The 14,620-nt window shown below is 54.4% G+C and overlaps 1 protein-coding gene across 2 annotated transcripts in view; it reads right to left on the bottom strand.

Moving 5' to 3' along the window:
* Positions 1-14,620, bottom strand: part of KCNAB1 (potassium voltage-gated channel subfamily A regulatory beta subunit 1) — a 62,608-nt gene that overhangs the window by 40,553 nt on the left and 7,435 nt on the right. Inside the window, exon 1 of one of the 2 annotated variants that reach the window (XM_083868436.1) lies at positions 2,457-3,168. The exons of the other annotated variant lie outside the window; for it this stretch is intronic. Coding sequence (XP_083724562.1) covers positions 2,457-2,674 — 218 coding nt within the window. The 5' untranslated portion in view covers positions 2,675-3,168. Of the gene's footprint in view, positions 1-2,456; positions 3,169-14,620 lie in introns of those variants that run through there. 2 annotated transcript variants of the gene reach the window in all.

Here is a 14,620-nt window from a genome sequence, read left to right as displayed (position 1 = left end):
GAGCTTATGGGGAAACTGAGGCACAATAGCTCATATCAGACTGTCAGAGGGGTCAGGGGTCACAGGAGCTGCTGGCTGCCACTGCTGCACTGGGAAGGTGGTTAAAGGACAAGTTACACTGATTTTGAGTGTCCTGTCTTTGGACAAGATCTTTTGCCATGCCCCAAACCCTGCCCTGCCCATGGCCAGGGCTGGACTGCAGTGCCTGGGAGCCTGGACACTGCCCCTGGACACTGCCCCTGGACACTGTCCCTGCCAGGATCCCTCTGGACACTGCCCCTGCCAGGACCCCCCTGGACACTGTCCCTGGACACTGCCCCTGGACACTGCCCTTGCCAGGATTCCCCTGGACAATGCCCCTGGACACTGCCCCTGCCAGGCCACCCTGGACACTGCCCCTGGACACTGCCCCTGGACATTGCCTCTGGACACTGCCCTGCCAGGATCCCTCTGGACACTGCCCCTGGACACTGCCCCTGGACACTGCCCCTGGACACTGCCCTTGCCAGGATTCCCCTGGACAATGCCCCTGGACACTGCCCCTGCCAGGCCACCCTGGACACTGCCCCTGGACACTGCCCCTGGACATTGCCTCTGGACACTGCCCTGCCAGGACCCCCCTGGACACTGTCCCTGGACACTGCCCCTGGACACTGCCCTTGCCAGGATTCCCCTGGACAATGCCCCTGGACACTGCCCCTGCCAGGCCACCCTGGACACTGCCCCTGGACACTGCCCCTGGACATTGCCTCTGGACACTGCCCTGCCAGGATCCCTCTGGACACTGCCCCTGGACACTGCCCCTGGACACTGCCCCTGGACACTGCCCTTGCCAGGATTCCCCTGGACAATGCCCCTGGACACTGCCCCTGCCAGGCCACCCTGGACACTGCCCCTGGACACTGCCCCTGGACACTGCCCCTGGACACTGCCCCTGCCAGGATCCCTCTGGACACTGCCCCTGGACACTGCCCTTGCCAGGATTCCCCTGGACAATGCCCCTGGACACTGCCCCTGCCAGGCCACCCTGGACACTGCCCCTGGACACTGCCCCTGCCAGGCCACCCTGGACACTGCCCCTGGACACTGCCCCTGCCAGGACCCCCCTGGACACTGCCCTTGCCAGGACACCCTGGACACTGCCCTTGTCAGGACACCCTGGACACTGCCCTTGCCAGGACCCCCCTGGACACTGCCCTTGCCAGGACACCCTGGACACTGCCCCTGCCAGGATCCCCCTGGACACTGTCCCTGCCATGCCACCCCAGCTGACAGCTGGCTCCAGGACACATTTCTTACCCAGCAGTTCTGCCCTGGCCACGGGCTCAGTGAGGATTCACCACGCCAGGAGGGTGCAGTCCCTGCTGGAAGTTGGTCATGGTGAAGGACAGGGACACACAGCTGGAAATGTTGGGCTCCCACTGGGGCAAAGCCTCCCTGTCACTGACCAACCACCCAAAAACCCACAGAAAATGACATCTGAGCACCCCATCCACGCAGCTCCTGGAGAGTTAACCCTGCTGTTCTGTGAGCTGCAGGCTCAGCCTGCACTGCCTGCACCACGCCTGGATGGATCTCAGAGCAGCTCTGCAGCTGTCCCAGGACCCCAAACCCAGCATTGACACCAAACTGCATCCTGCAGCTCCCCTGGGCATGTCTGGGAGCCCTAGCTGGTGTCCCATGGGCTGGATAAAGCTGCCTGGAGCCTTCCACAGAGCCCTCCCGGGCCAGCAGCAGCTCCACCTCGGGTTTGGGGTGCAGAGAGCCCAGGCTGGCCCCTTGCCCTGGTCTGAACATCCCCATGGGGGGCTGAAAGGGACACCCTGAAGAGACAAAAGCCACCACCCAAGGCACACACACCCTTCCCACTGACAGCCAAAGGCAGGACAGAGGAGCTGATCACACTGAGCACTCCACACCGAACTCACAGCCTGATTTTCCCTGCCTGGATTAGGAGGAATAAAAACCACTGAGAAGCAGGAGGCAATTCCATAAGAACGCCTGAGATTTTGCCTAAAATTGGCTTTGATCTCATCACCTTCCCCGAGTGAACGGGGTGAGAAATCCGTGAGCCACCCCCAGGGCGGAGAGAGACGCCTCTGCTCCACACACAAAACACCCCGCAGAGCAACTTTCCCCGGCCAGCCCCGAGCAGGCTTGGCTAATTGATTTCCCTGCTCATTAGCAGCGATATTAGTTCCACTGAAACACTTAATAGGAACCATCTTAGCACCGCTGTCACACAATTGGCCACGTCGCAGGGGTTTTGGTACCAAAAAAAAAAAAAAAAAAAAAAAAAATCACAAATACAGAAACATAAACAGCCCAAAGCATCCCGGTTATACCCAAGTTTAAAAAAAAAAAAATCTATTAATAACCCGAGGAAAAAGCTGCTCTGCAAAACCAGGAGCATCCAGGCAGGCAAAGGGGAACAAAGACCAAAACCGTGCCCATACCTATATTTCATGCCCGTTTGCTTTGCGGTGGATTCTTTTAATGAAATGTGGTGCTGCGGGGTAAATGTCCCCAAACTGCGAGCGATAATAGCCACTGTCCGGAATTTAGCCCGGGCTGCATTCACTACGTTGGGGGCTGTGGTGTTCTGCTTGCTGATGAGCCTCTCCTCACCATTCCTCTTCAAGTTGTGGTCGGTGCAGGCGATGGACACTTGCATCGCTGCAGATCCCCAGCACAGCCCCGGCCTGGGACTCCCCAGGTATTTCCCACGGTAACGCTGCCGCCGCTTTGGGGCTTTTTCTCCGAGATGATGCTGCTGCTGCTGATGATGATGCTCAAGCAGAATTATCCATCAGAGCCAGGTTCTTCCTTCTTCATTCTGCTCGCTCTGCAGCCGCCTCTGTGTGTGTGTGTGTGTGTGTGTGGCTGCGGGTTCCAGGTTTAAATCACTGCGGGCATCCCTGGGAGCTGAGCGAGCCCTGAGGAGCGGCAGCATCCATCGGTGTCCTTTACCCAGGCGCAGCAGCAGCAGCGTTACCTCCCACCCATGGCAGCGCTCCGAGAGCTGGCACAGGCTCCGGGATCCCCCCGCCCGAGCTGCGGGTGGGGATGGATGGATGGGGATGGATGGATGGGGAGGATGAGAACCACCGGCCTCCTTTGTGCTCCCAGGGAATTCAGGCAGATCCGCCCGGAAAAATCGCTGAGGTTTTCTCCATTCGGTGTTGAAATGGGTTAATTATGGGGGAAAGGAAAAAAAAGGGAACTAAAGGGAGGGGGAGGATGATCGCTGTGCTCCGGTGAGGGAGGGAGGGAGTTAACGCGTTAATCGCCGGTCCCGGAGCCGCCGCCCGCAGCCCCCGGCTCGCAGCAGGGCCGGGGTTAATCCTGTTCCCCCAGCGCCGACAGCGGAATAAACCGCAGAGCAAAGGCTTGGAGGGGAAAGCATCCCCGTCCCGCAGCAGAGCAAACCATCCCCATCCTATCCTCATCCCATCCCCATCCCTCAGCAGAGCAAACCATCCCCATCCCATCTCCATCTCTATCATCATCCCCATCCCCATCCCCATCCCATCCCCGTCCCTCAGCAGAGCAAATCATCCCCATCCCATCCCCATTCACATCCCATCCCCTCCCATCCCCATCCCCATCCCCATCCCATCCTCATCCCCATTCACATCCCATCCCCATCCCTCAGCAGAGCAAACCATCCCCATCCCATCTTCATCTCCATCCTCACCTCCATCCCATCCCATCCCATCCCATCCCCATCCTCACCTCCATCCTCATCCCATCCCCATCCCATCCCCATCCCATCCCCATCCCATCCCCGTCCCAGGCTGTACCCAGAGCCCTGTGTCACTGCCCTGTGTCACCTCTGCCGGGCCTTTGGGCACTGAGTGGACCCCCAGCCGGGTTTGGGACCCCCCAGGACCCCTGTCAGTCACTGTCAGCACAGAGTGGCCCCGGGGAGGGACAGGCAGTGAGTGTCCCTGGGTGCAGCCCCACAGCACAGGGGGTGACAGGGACACCCGTGGTCCCTTTCCCACCCAGCACACCCACGGGAAATGGCCCAGAGGGGCTCCCCAGACCCCAGTCCCACATCTGCTCAGGGGGTTGGGGGGCACCTTTGGAGCCCATTCCCCTCTCACTGCCAGGCCCCAGACCCCTCCCCTTGGTGTGAGAGCAGCCCCCAGGCTGGACCCCCTGCCCGGGGCGGTGGCAGAGTGAGCTGGGGGTGCTGGAGGGTGATCACAACCCTCTTTGGGCTCAGGGTGACACAGCTTTGACCCTGCCCTGCAGCAGGGACACCCCGCAGTGTCACCAAGGCCACCCAGCACTCAGGACAGGGGACAGGGGATGAGTTTCTGCCCGGCTCCTTTCCTGACAGCTCATTTACAGGTACCCACCACATCCCTTTGAGGATGGAGACATTAAATCCCAGCAAAGACATCTCCTGTGTGATGTTTTCCCAAAGAGGATTAACAGTTAATCACGCAGCAGACCCACAACTCCCAGCTGGGAGAGCTCTCCTTGCACTCCCCCTCCAGCAGGATTTGGGGGGAGCAGGACCCCCGGGAGGGTTTGCAGACCCCTCATCAGTGAGTGGGGAATTGGGGGGGCACAGGCCATGGGGTCACTGACCCCAAGGTGCCCCTCATACACACCCAGGACACCCTCAGGGTTTCCCTGGGGCCAGGGGATGCAGCTGGAGCATTGCTGGGAGCACCCACTGGGGTTTGGAGCCCAGAGCAGGAGTGACAAACCTGGAAATGTTCCCCTCACACCCCTCACTGGGCCCAGGCACCCCAGGGTGTGTTTGACCTCTGTCCTAAACATCTCTGGAGAGTTCCCACTGCAGCCAGACCTGCCAAATGCTGTGACCTGGTCCTGGGGTGAGCCCAGGTCACTGTCACCCAGGTCAGTGTCACCCAGGTCATTGTCACCCAGGTCAGTGTCACTCGTGTCCTTGTCACCCAGTCCTGGTCACCCAGGTCAGTGTCACCCAGGTCACTGTCACCCAGATCACTGTCACCCAGTCCTGGTCACCCAGGTCACTGTCACCCAGGTCCCTATCACCCAGGTGAGTGTCATCCAGTCCTGGTCACCCAGGTCACTGTCACCGAGGTCACCCAGGTCACTGTCACCGAGGTCACTGTCACTCAGGTCAGTGTCACCCAGGTCACTGTCACCCAGGTTATTGTCACCCAGTCCTGGTCACCCAGGTCACTGTCACCCAGTCCTGGTCACCCAGGTCACTGTCACCCTGTCACTGTCACCCAGTCCTGGTCACCACTGCCAGGGCTGCCCATGCCCGCGGTGCCAGGGGAGGGGACAGGAAGGGACAGTCACGTTCTGCACTGGCACATCCCACAGAGCATCTTACCTCAAGCTGCTTATCTTTGGAGGGGTTACAGTCCCTGCACAGAATATGTGCTTAAATATGGGATTTATTTCATTTCCCTGAGCAAGATAATCACTTCTCGAGTAAAACGTTGGAATAATGTAATTCTGCATGATGAAAATCCCGAGCTTAGAAGAGAAGGTACGTGACAACCCTGGCAGAGGACTCAGGCACAGCCCTGTGACACCTCAGTGCCACCAAATCACTGTGACAAAACGCCCAGAGCGTTTTCCCCCGAGAGGGACAACAATCGCTCATTAAACAATTTGCTCCAGGTGCTTCATCAAGGAAATGAGGTTTGACAGAGCTGCCTGTGGCCACCCTGTGAGCCCCCCCAGCCCCGGGGACACTGCACCCCCCAAACCCAGAGCCACCAGGGCCAGGGAGAGCGGGGGCTGTGGGGCAGGGGACTGGGAACAGACACAGCCATGGCCCGAGGACTGTCCCCACACATCCCTGTCCCCAGGGACAGACACAGCCATGGCCCCAGGACTGTCCCCAAACATCCCTGTCCCCAGGAACAGACACAGCCATGGCCCCAGGACTGTCCCCACACATCCCTGTCCCCAGGGACAGACACAGCCATGGCCCCAGGACTGTCCCCAAACATCCCTGTCCCCAGGAACAGACACAGCCATGTCCCCAAAACTGTCCCCAAACACAGCCATGGCCCCAGAACTGTCCCCAGTGCTCAGGAACAAACACATTCCTGTCCCCAGAACTGCCCCAGTGCCCAGGAACAGACACAGCCACGGCCCGAGAACTGTCCCCAAACACATCCCTGTCCCCAGAACTGTCCCCAAACACATCCCTGTCCCCAGAACTGTCCCCAGCACCCTGCAGGGCCAGGATGATGCACACACACCCTGCAGCGAGCAGGAAGGAAACCCCCAAAAAGCCCCAAAATGTTTTCTGCAGCCCCAGTGGGATCCCTGAGGAGGCTGGAGGGGCTGTGGGGCTGAGCACAGAATGGGGGATGAGGGGGGAGCCCCTCCTGAGCTCCTGCAGGGCCTCTGCTCCAGGGGCAGTGACAGCACAGCTCTGGCTGCGACCAGAGGTGGAGAGATGCTTCTGCAGCCCAAAATATCAACATGAATCAAGGTCCTGCAGTGTGGGCTGGGTGAAACCTGGGAGCTGCTGCAGCCCTGGCCCAGCAGTGCTGGAGCTGAGCACTCTGATGGCTCCTTCCTTTTTTAAATGTTACCTTGGAGTGGAGTTCCTTTGAAATGTGATGCCAAGTCTGGCTGGGGATTCTGTTTCTGGTGGCTGCAGTCACAGGCTCTGCCCTGGCTTTGGGGCTGGGTGGGCACCAAGGCCCCCTCCAGCCGCACCAGCCTGTGACTGCAGCACTCCCGGTCACAGCAGTGATGCCAACCCAGCCTGTCTGAGCTCTTTCACTGAAATTCTTCCATCTGCCCAGAGAAGACAACAACAGATTTTAGCAGCAAACCTGCAGCAGTGCCCACAACAGAGCTGTGGCTGTCCCTGGATCCCTGGCAGTGTCCCAGGCCAGGCTGGGAGGGTTTGGAGCTCCCTGGGACAGTGGGACAGTCCCTGCCCTGGCACTGGGTGGGATTTAAGGTCCCTCCCAGCCCAAACCATTCCAGGATTCTGCGCTGCCCCAAATTCCTGCACAATTCCCATCCCCAACCCCCCGGGGGTCCAAGGCCAGCCCCACCCTGGCTGAGGGAGCTCCAAGGAGCCCCCCACAAGCACCATTAAATAAATAAACTCTGCTACAACAGGAAAGGATCAACGCTGGGACCAGCCCCGAGCTCTGGGTGTCTGGGAACTCACCAGGAGCCCAATCCAATTACTGAGAACACCCTCCCCACGGTGCCTGCTGCCCATTAGCTGCTGGATCCCCGCTCCAGAGCAGGTAATTTAATTTTTTCCATGCTATCTATCCCATTTCTCAGCTGACTGCAAGCCAGTGCCTCACATGAAGGGCTCCAGAAGTCACCATTATATTAATGGATCGTGCTACACTGAGCACTTAATGGTCTTTAAGGTCCCTTCCAGCTCGAGCCACTCCGTGATTAAATGTGATTAAAACACTTGGAGCTGCACGAACAAGAGAGTTTTGTGTTTTATTCCCCCCTGGGAGCCCCTGATGTGGTATCCAGTCGCTGAACATCCATCCCAGGCCTGGAGCATCCCAGGCACTCAGGGCTCTTGTGCCAGCTCGTGGCACAACAAAAAATGATTTTCTCTTCTCCCATCCTTGTGTTCTACACTCTGCAAACACAAAAAATGCAGATTTAACAAGAAACAATTTTCCCATTTGCCGTCCTTGTGTCCTACACTGTGCAAACTCAAAAAAAAAAAATAAATGCAGATTTCCCCCCAGGTGCTGCAAAAAAATTCAGATTTCCCCTCGTGTGCTCCAAAAAAATTCAGATTTCCCCTCGTGTGCTCCAAAAAAATTCAGATTTCCCCCCGTGTGCTCCAAAAAAAAATTCAGATTTTCCCCCTGTGTGCTCCAAAAAAATTCAGATTTTCCCCCTGTGTGCTCCAAAAAAATGCAGATTTCCCCCCGTGTGCTCAAAAAAAAATTCAGATTTCCCCCCCTGTGCTCCCCATCACCCGAATAGAGAAATATATTCCAAATAAAGCTCAGCCAGAGCTGAGCTTGTTGAACAGGAGATTTCAGGCAATTATTGTGAGCGTGGCTGTGTTATCCACACCCGTCAGATCTCAACATCTCAGAGCTGGAAATGATCCTGTGGGGAAAGGCTGGAGGTGTTGGGTGTGGTGACAAACACTCAGCTCTGAGCTGGGACACTCTGGAGCAATTTTGGAGCAGCAATTTCTGATTTTTTGGGATTAACCGGCAGAGGGTCAGCACTGGGATGAGCTACACCAGCCTGTGCTGCTTGGAAAGCTCTTTTTCCAATGAATATCCCTCCAGAAAACATCCCCCTCTCCTGGAAACTTCAGTTTTCACCTCCTCCTCCAGCCCAGGAGAGACTTGGCCCCTCTGTGAGCAGCCAAGTGTCTCCATCAGTCATTGCCTTATATAAGTCACCCCTGCATAATAAGCACTATTAAAAATACCACCTTCCCAAACAGCATTTTTTTTTTTTTCCAAAGAAGAATTTTAAATCTTCTCCTTTTCAGCTGCAGCAGCATTTCTAATTATTAATGTACAAATCCCATCAGCTGCACCAGGCAAAGCTGGCACAGGACCTTCCTCCTGCTCCCCAGGAAAAAACTCTTCACCCCCAAAGAACGAGGCATCCGCTGGAATTAATCACTGAGGAGGATGATGAGCACATCACAACAGCGTTTTCTGAAATCCAGTGGATTACCCAGGAATAATCATCAGCCCCATTAATTTTCAGGGCTCCTTTTCCCAGTGCCAGGCTCCTCTCCAGGGAGGGACTGGCCCAAAGCTGCTGTGTCAGCATTTTCTCAGCCCACACTGGTTAAAATCCAGCCTTTTTCAGGATGTCTGGAATGTTTTTCCACCTGTGCAGGTGCAGGCACAGAGCTCTGCTCCAGGCAGGAGCCAGAGCCCGCTGTGACCCCTGAGCTGATCAAGTTTGTTTTGCTCTTTTCACATTTCCAGAATTCTCTGCAAAAGCTTTTAACTTTTTTTTTTAAGGTTTTTTTTTTTTGTTGGTTTTTTAAATTATTATTATTTTGTGTGGGTTTGTTTGTTTGTTTGTTTGTTTGGGTTTTTTTGTGTGTGGTTTTTGTTTGTTTGGTTGGTTGGTTTGGTTTGGTTTGGGTTTGGTTTTTTTTTGTGGTTTTTTTTGGGGGGGGGTTGGGGGTTTTTTGGGGTTTTTTAGGTTTTTTTTTTAGTTTGGTGGGGTTTTTAGTTTGGTTTTGTTTTTTTTTTTTAGTTTTTTTTAGGCGTTTTTGTTTGTTTGCTTGTTGGTTTTGGTTTGGGTTTTTTAGGGTTTTTTTGTTTTGTCTTTTTTTTTGGCCCACAAGGCCAGAGCACGCTGTCCCTCAGAGCAGCACAACGACATCATGGAATGGTTTGGGTTGGAAAAGACCTTAAAGCTCACCCAGTGCCATGGCAGGGACACCTTCCACTGCTCCAATCCCCTCCAGCCCGGCCCTGGACTCTGCCAGGAGTGGGAGCAATAACATTTTAATAAATTAAGTCACTGTGGAGTTTTCAGGTGACCTCCAGCCACATCCAAGCACTTCCAAGCCAAGGATTTCTGCATTTCCCAGGCCAGTCCCTGATCTCTGGGCACATCCCAAACACTGAACAGCCACTTTTTTTACACTGGAACGGCGCCCGTTTAATTAACAAAAAAAGATTTGCAAGAGGATCATTACTTACTGCCAAATGCATAACCGCTCATTAGGCCCTCGGGGGAAGTGAATAATTACTCCTGCAATCTACACATTGTGTCTTTTTCTGCAGAAAAAAAAAAAAAACGGTTTGATCTCCCCAGCTGGGCTGGGGGAGAAGCCTCAACTGGAGCTCGGGGAGCAGCTCCCCCAAGAGCCTGGACACTCCAAGGATCTCTGTGTTCTCCATAAAAACCTCTGGAAAAACACCAACAGTGCCCTTGGAATGATGGAAACGCTGTGCTGGCTCCTGGAGCCTTTTCTGGTGCAGGGGTGAAGGCAGCGACTGTGAAAACACTCTGCAAATGAGGAGGAAGAGGCTTATCAGGCACTGACAGGGGGTTTATCCAGGGAAAAGCTGCCTCTCCTCCAGCCTGGCCCTCCCCAGGTGCCCACAGCCCTCCTCACACCACGGGGAGAGGGAGAGGATGCTCAGCTCAGCCTGGGGAGGAACACCGAGCCCCAAAACACATCTCTGAGGGTTTGGGCTGGTCCGGCTGTAAAACACCAAGTTCTGGTTCAAAGATGGGTGAAAAGAACAGCCTCACCTGAGCTGTGCCCACCTGAGCCTCACCTGAGCTGTGCCCACCTGAGCTTTGCCCACCTGTGCCCCATCTGAGCTCCATCTGAGCCCCACCTGAGCCTCACCTGAGCTGTGCCCACCTGAATCCCACTGAGCCCTGCCCATCTGAGCTCCATCTGAGCCCCACTTGAGCCCCAGCTGAGCCTCTTCTGAGCCTCACCTGAGCTGTGCCCACCTGAGCCCCACTGAGTCCCACCTGAGCCATGCTCACCTGAGCTGTGCCCACCTGAGCCCTGCCTACTTGAGCTGTGCCACCCTGAGCCATGTCCACCTGAGTAGGGCTGAGCCCCACTCAGCCCTACCTGATCCCTGCCCACCTGAGCCCCACCTGAGCCTCACCTGAGCTCCACCTGAGCCCTACTGAGCTGCGCCCACATGAGCCCCACTGAGCTGTGCCCACCTGAGCCCTGCTCACCTGAGCCCCACCTGAGCTGTGCCCACCTGAGCCCTGCTCACCTGAGCCCCACCTGAGCTGTGCCCACCACAGTTGTCAACACCAGAGCACCACACCTGGTGACACAGGACCCGCCCTCCCCTGGCACTGAGCCGAGCCACAGCCTGGATTTATCATCGTTCCTAAAGGAGGAAGCCCTGAAATAACCCTGCAATCCACGAGAGCAGGTTTTGCTCCCCAACTCACCCTCCCCCTGCTCAGCACTTTGTGTCTGTGCAGCATCCGGCAACTTCCCTTCCTCAGCACATCCCAAAGTCAGCCCAAAGACTGGGGATAAAACATCCTGTAAGCAGCACCACGAGGGCCGAGCTCCATCCCAGGCTGCAGCCCTCAGAGCTGGCCTATAAATACACCCAGAAATATCCCAAACTCTGCAGTCAGCCCCCCGGAGAGGCACCAGACGCTGCAGGAGCAGGAGGAGGCTCAGCAGGATCAGGGCTGGAGCAGCATCTGCCAGCCCAGAATTCCACAGCCAGACTTCCCCAGGAGCAGGATGTGTGGGGGAAAAGCAGCAGAAATGCAAATTCCTGCAGGAATGCACCGCACACCTGAGCAGGTGTGTCCATACAGGGAAAGGTTTAACACTCACCCCTTGCTGTTCTAATAAAGGAACCAGAAACTTCGTTGCTGTCCTGGCTCAGGGACAAGACAAAACCACTGATGGGTCTCTTTAGCTGTTCCTCAGAAATGGAGCTGTTCTCTACTGGGCCAAAAAAAACACCCAAATAGTTCAATATTTAAGGAAAACAATGAGGCTTCTCAGCACTTCTTTTTGGGGTGTTGTAGCAGGTGTGTGGGGTCTGTCCCCACACTGTGAACAGCTTTATTCTTTTGTTTTTGTATTATTTTCTTCTTTTATGAAAATCTTTTTGTTTTTTCAAGACACACTCCATCATGCCATGTCACTCATTATTCTGAGCAATTTTCTGTGAGGTGCTGGACACAGAGCCCTCCCAGAGCTGGACACACCTTGGCTCATGGAGAAATTCCATAGGGAGCAGCTGCAGGAGCTGAGGGTCAGCTGGGATTTACTGGGGAATGGGGAGGGCAAAAATCTGCTTTGTTCTCCCCACAAAACCAAACCCCTCCAGCATGGAGAAAGCTGGGAATGACCCTGGAAGGAGCAGCACACTGAGCCTGAGCTTGTGCACAGCCTGTGGGGAATTTAGGGAATCCTGATGGATTGTTTTGGGTTGGAATCTCATCCATGGGCAGGGAGAGGACCCTACAAAAATAACACAAACCCCAAGGAACTGAGAAGTGTCCTGTCCCCACTGCAGCAGGGAGATGCTGTGCAGTCTGAACAGGCTAAAAAAGACTAAAAAAATCCACTCAGGACACCTGACTGTTAAAAAAAAAAAGGACACAGCTGGATGCAGCTCTGTGGATCAATCTGTACAGGAAACAGGGGAAACATCAAGGCTGTGAGATATATCCCAATAAATATAATGCAGCAGCACTCAGGACGGAGCAGATGAGGACAGGATTACAGTGCAGGATTACAGGACCCCATCAAGAGCCCTCCTATATTTTGCCATCTAAAGATTAGATATTTTAAAGCTTCAATAAACAAAATGGGCCTGGCTAAGGAGGGCTGGAAGGGCAGCTGTGGCAAAGGGATCAATCCCAAATTCCCTTTTTTTTTGGGAAAAGCTCTTCAGGGGTGTAAGAGGGGGCTCTGCTTGCTTGGGGTTAAATCCCCCTTGGTGTTCAACACCTTGGGATGGCCTTGGCTGGTACCTGAAAACATCTTCAACCTGCTGGAGCCTCCCATGTTGGACAGTTCCCCATTTCCCTCACCAGAGGCTGGGAAAGGGTTTCCTGTGCTCAAACCTGTTGTACAAAACATCCTTTGCTCCCCCCTGCCCCAATTCCTGCCTTGTGGGAGACGGTGAGTGAGTGGCCACAGGCTGTTCCTGGTTTAAACACATCTGTAATCCCTGCCCATCATCTTTGCCCTAAGCCAGAAGCCTCTTTAATTCCCCTGTGCAAGGACAATCCCAGCCCTCAGAGCTGAATCCACCTGAGGTGGGATGGGCAGCACTGGGCAAGGGTTTGGCTGTCACAGCTCCCACTGCAGCCAGGAAAGGGAGAAGGGAACAGGGAAAATGGGGAAGGGTGAAGGACAGGGAACATCCTGCAAAGGGCTGCCATGGCACTGTGATAATGATAATTAGGGAATTATCATGGATTGTTTTGGATTGGGAAGGATCTTAAAGCTCATCCATGTGCAGGGAGAGGACCCTTCAAAAATAACACAAAACCCAAGGAACTGAGATCATGGGGAAGAAGGTCAGACATGGGGAAGTGTCCTCTGCATAAAGGCTTCACAATCTTAAATTCCCAGGTTTTAATTTGTTGCTGACCCCACAAAAGCAGCAGAAAGAGGACAGTGCTCTCCTGGGGTGGGAGGCAGGAACACCCCGCAGGACACCCCAAGGAGGCCACACCAAGCCAGGCGGGTTTGGCAAAGATTTCTGTGCTGTGGGAAGATTTCACCCTCCTGGAACAGACCCCCAGCTCACATAAAGAGATAAAACAGGAACACAAACCCCAGCCCAGCCTCGGGTGGGTTAATCCTGCAGCACTTTGGGACTCCCCGACCTCCATAAATATTTCCACCCCAATCTCTGCCTGCAGCACGTTTTGCTAGAGCTGCCTGGGTGCTCTTGCAGACACATCTCCTCATCTCAGATTTCCCCCCCAGGCCTGGCAGAGCAGCTGCCCTGATGGAGTCCAGGACATCCCTTTGGATGAGCTGGGACCCGGGAAAGGGAATTTGAGCCCTGGACAGGAGGTGTGGAGCTGGTCCAGGGGGGTTGGAGACCTTGGCACAGCCCAGGAAGACACTGAGTTTGATCTCAGCCCATGGGAGAAACTTCCAGCACAAGGAGAGGAATTGCAAATCACCAGGAAGTGAAAATGGTAGTTTAGCACAGTAGAACATACAAAATTCAGTAGTTTTAGGATTCTTAGAATAGAGGTAAATGGGGGACAAGATGGTGGGATTTGGGTGGTACCTTGTGTCGCTCTCTTTCTTCCTCATCCTCCACCTTCTGGGGTGGTGATGATATAAGGCAGTGAGAGTGGGTTGGGTCAGAGTAGAAATAACCCTCTTAGTGTGAGCCCTGGGCATTGGTGTGAAATAGTAAATAACCTACATGTAATTATCTGTATAAATGCAATTATCTGTATAAATGTAACTATCTGTATAAATGTAACTATCTGTATAAATGTAACTATCTGTATAAATGTAATTGTCTGTATAAATGTGAGGTGACCCCATCAATGGTCAGTCCCCTCGTGTCCCAGCCCTGTCCAGACCTCGGCTGAGAGCAGAGAAAAACTCTGTGATATCAAATAATAAACAACTCGAGAAACCAGAAAACAAGGCCTTGAAGACTCTGCTTCTTTGCACCAACGCGACTCGGGGCTTTTAGAGGGCAAAGAACTTTAAACAACCTGAATCTGGGGTGAGAAAACCAACCCGAGAGTGCCCGAGCTCACAGACCCTGCTGGAATCAGGGGGGAGCAGAACAACATTGGGGAGGTTTCCCATCACAGCCTCAGCCAGCAGAGTGAGCCTGGAAAGGAGCTCTGCCCTCAACACTTTGTTGGATAACAAAATTTGCTTTGTAAATTGTGTTTCTCATCTCAGAGAAATTGTGTTGTCATCAGAAAGGAGCCAGGCTCACGCCCTGCTGAGCTTTGGGGTCTTCTCTAACAGCTGAGCTGGGGAAATGGAAGGGAAAGGAACTGCTCAGCCTGTAAATGAACCAGCTTTACGAGTGTTTAGTCTAAGTGTTTCTCGTTCACAATTCATTGCTTCCCACATGTAATTGAATAGATCTCAATAAAAAAGGAGGTTCTGCTGTGCTGGCTTTGGACTGGGCCCATGCAGAGCTGAAGG

The sequence above is a fragment of the Zosterops lateralis genome (genome assembly GCF_965231275.1).
Source record: "Zosterops lateralis genome assembly, chromosome: 10".
Classification (NCBI taxonomy): Eukaryota; Metazoa; Chordata; class Aves; order Passeriformes; family Zosteropidae; genus Zosterops; species Zosterops lateralis.
Note: the sequence above shows the minus strand (reverse complement) of the source record. Positions and strands in the feature narration are given on the sequence as shown.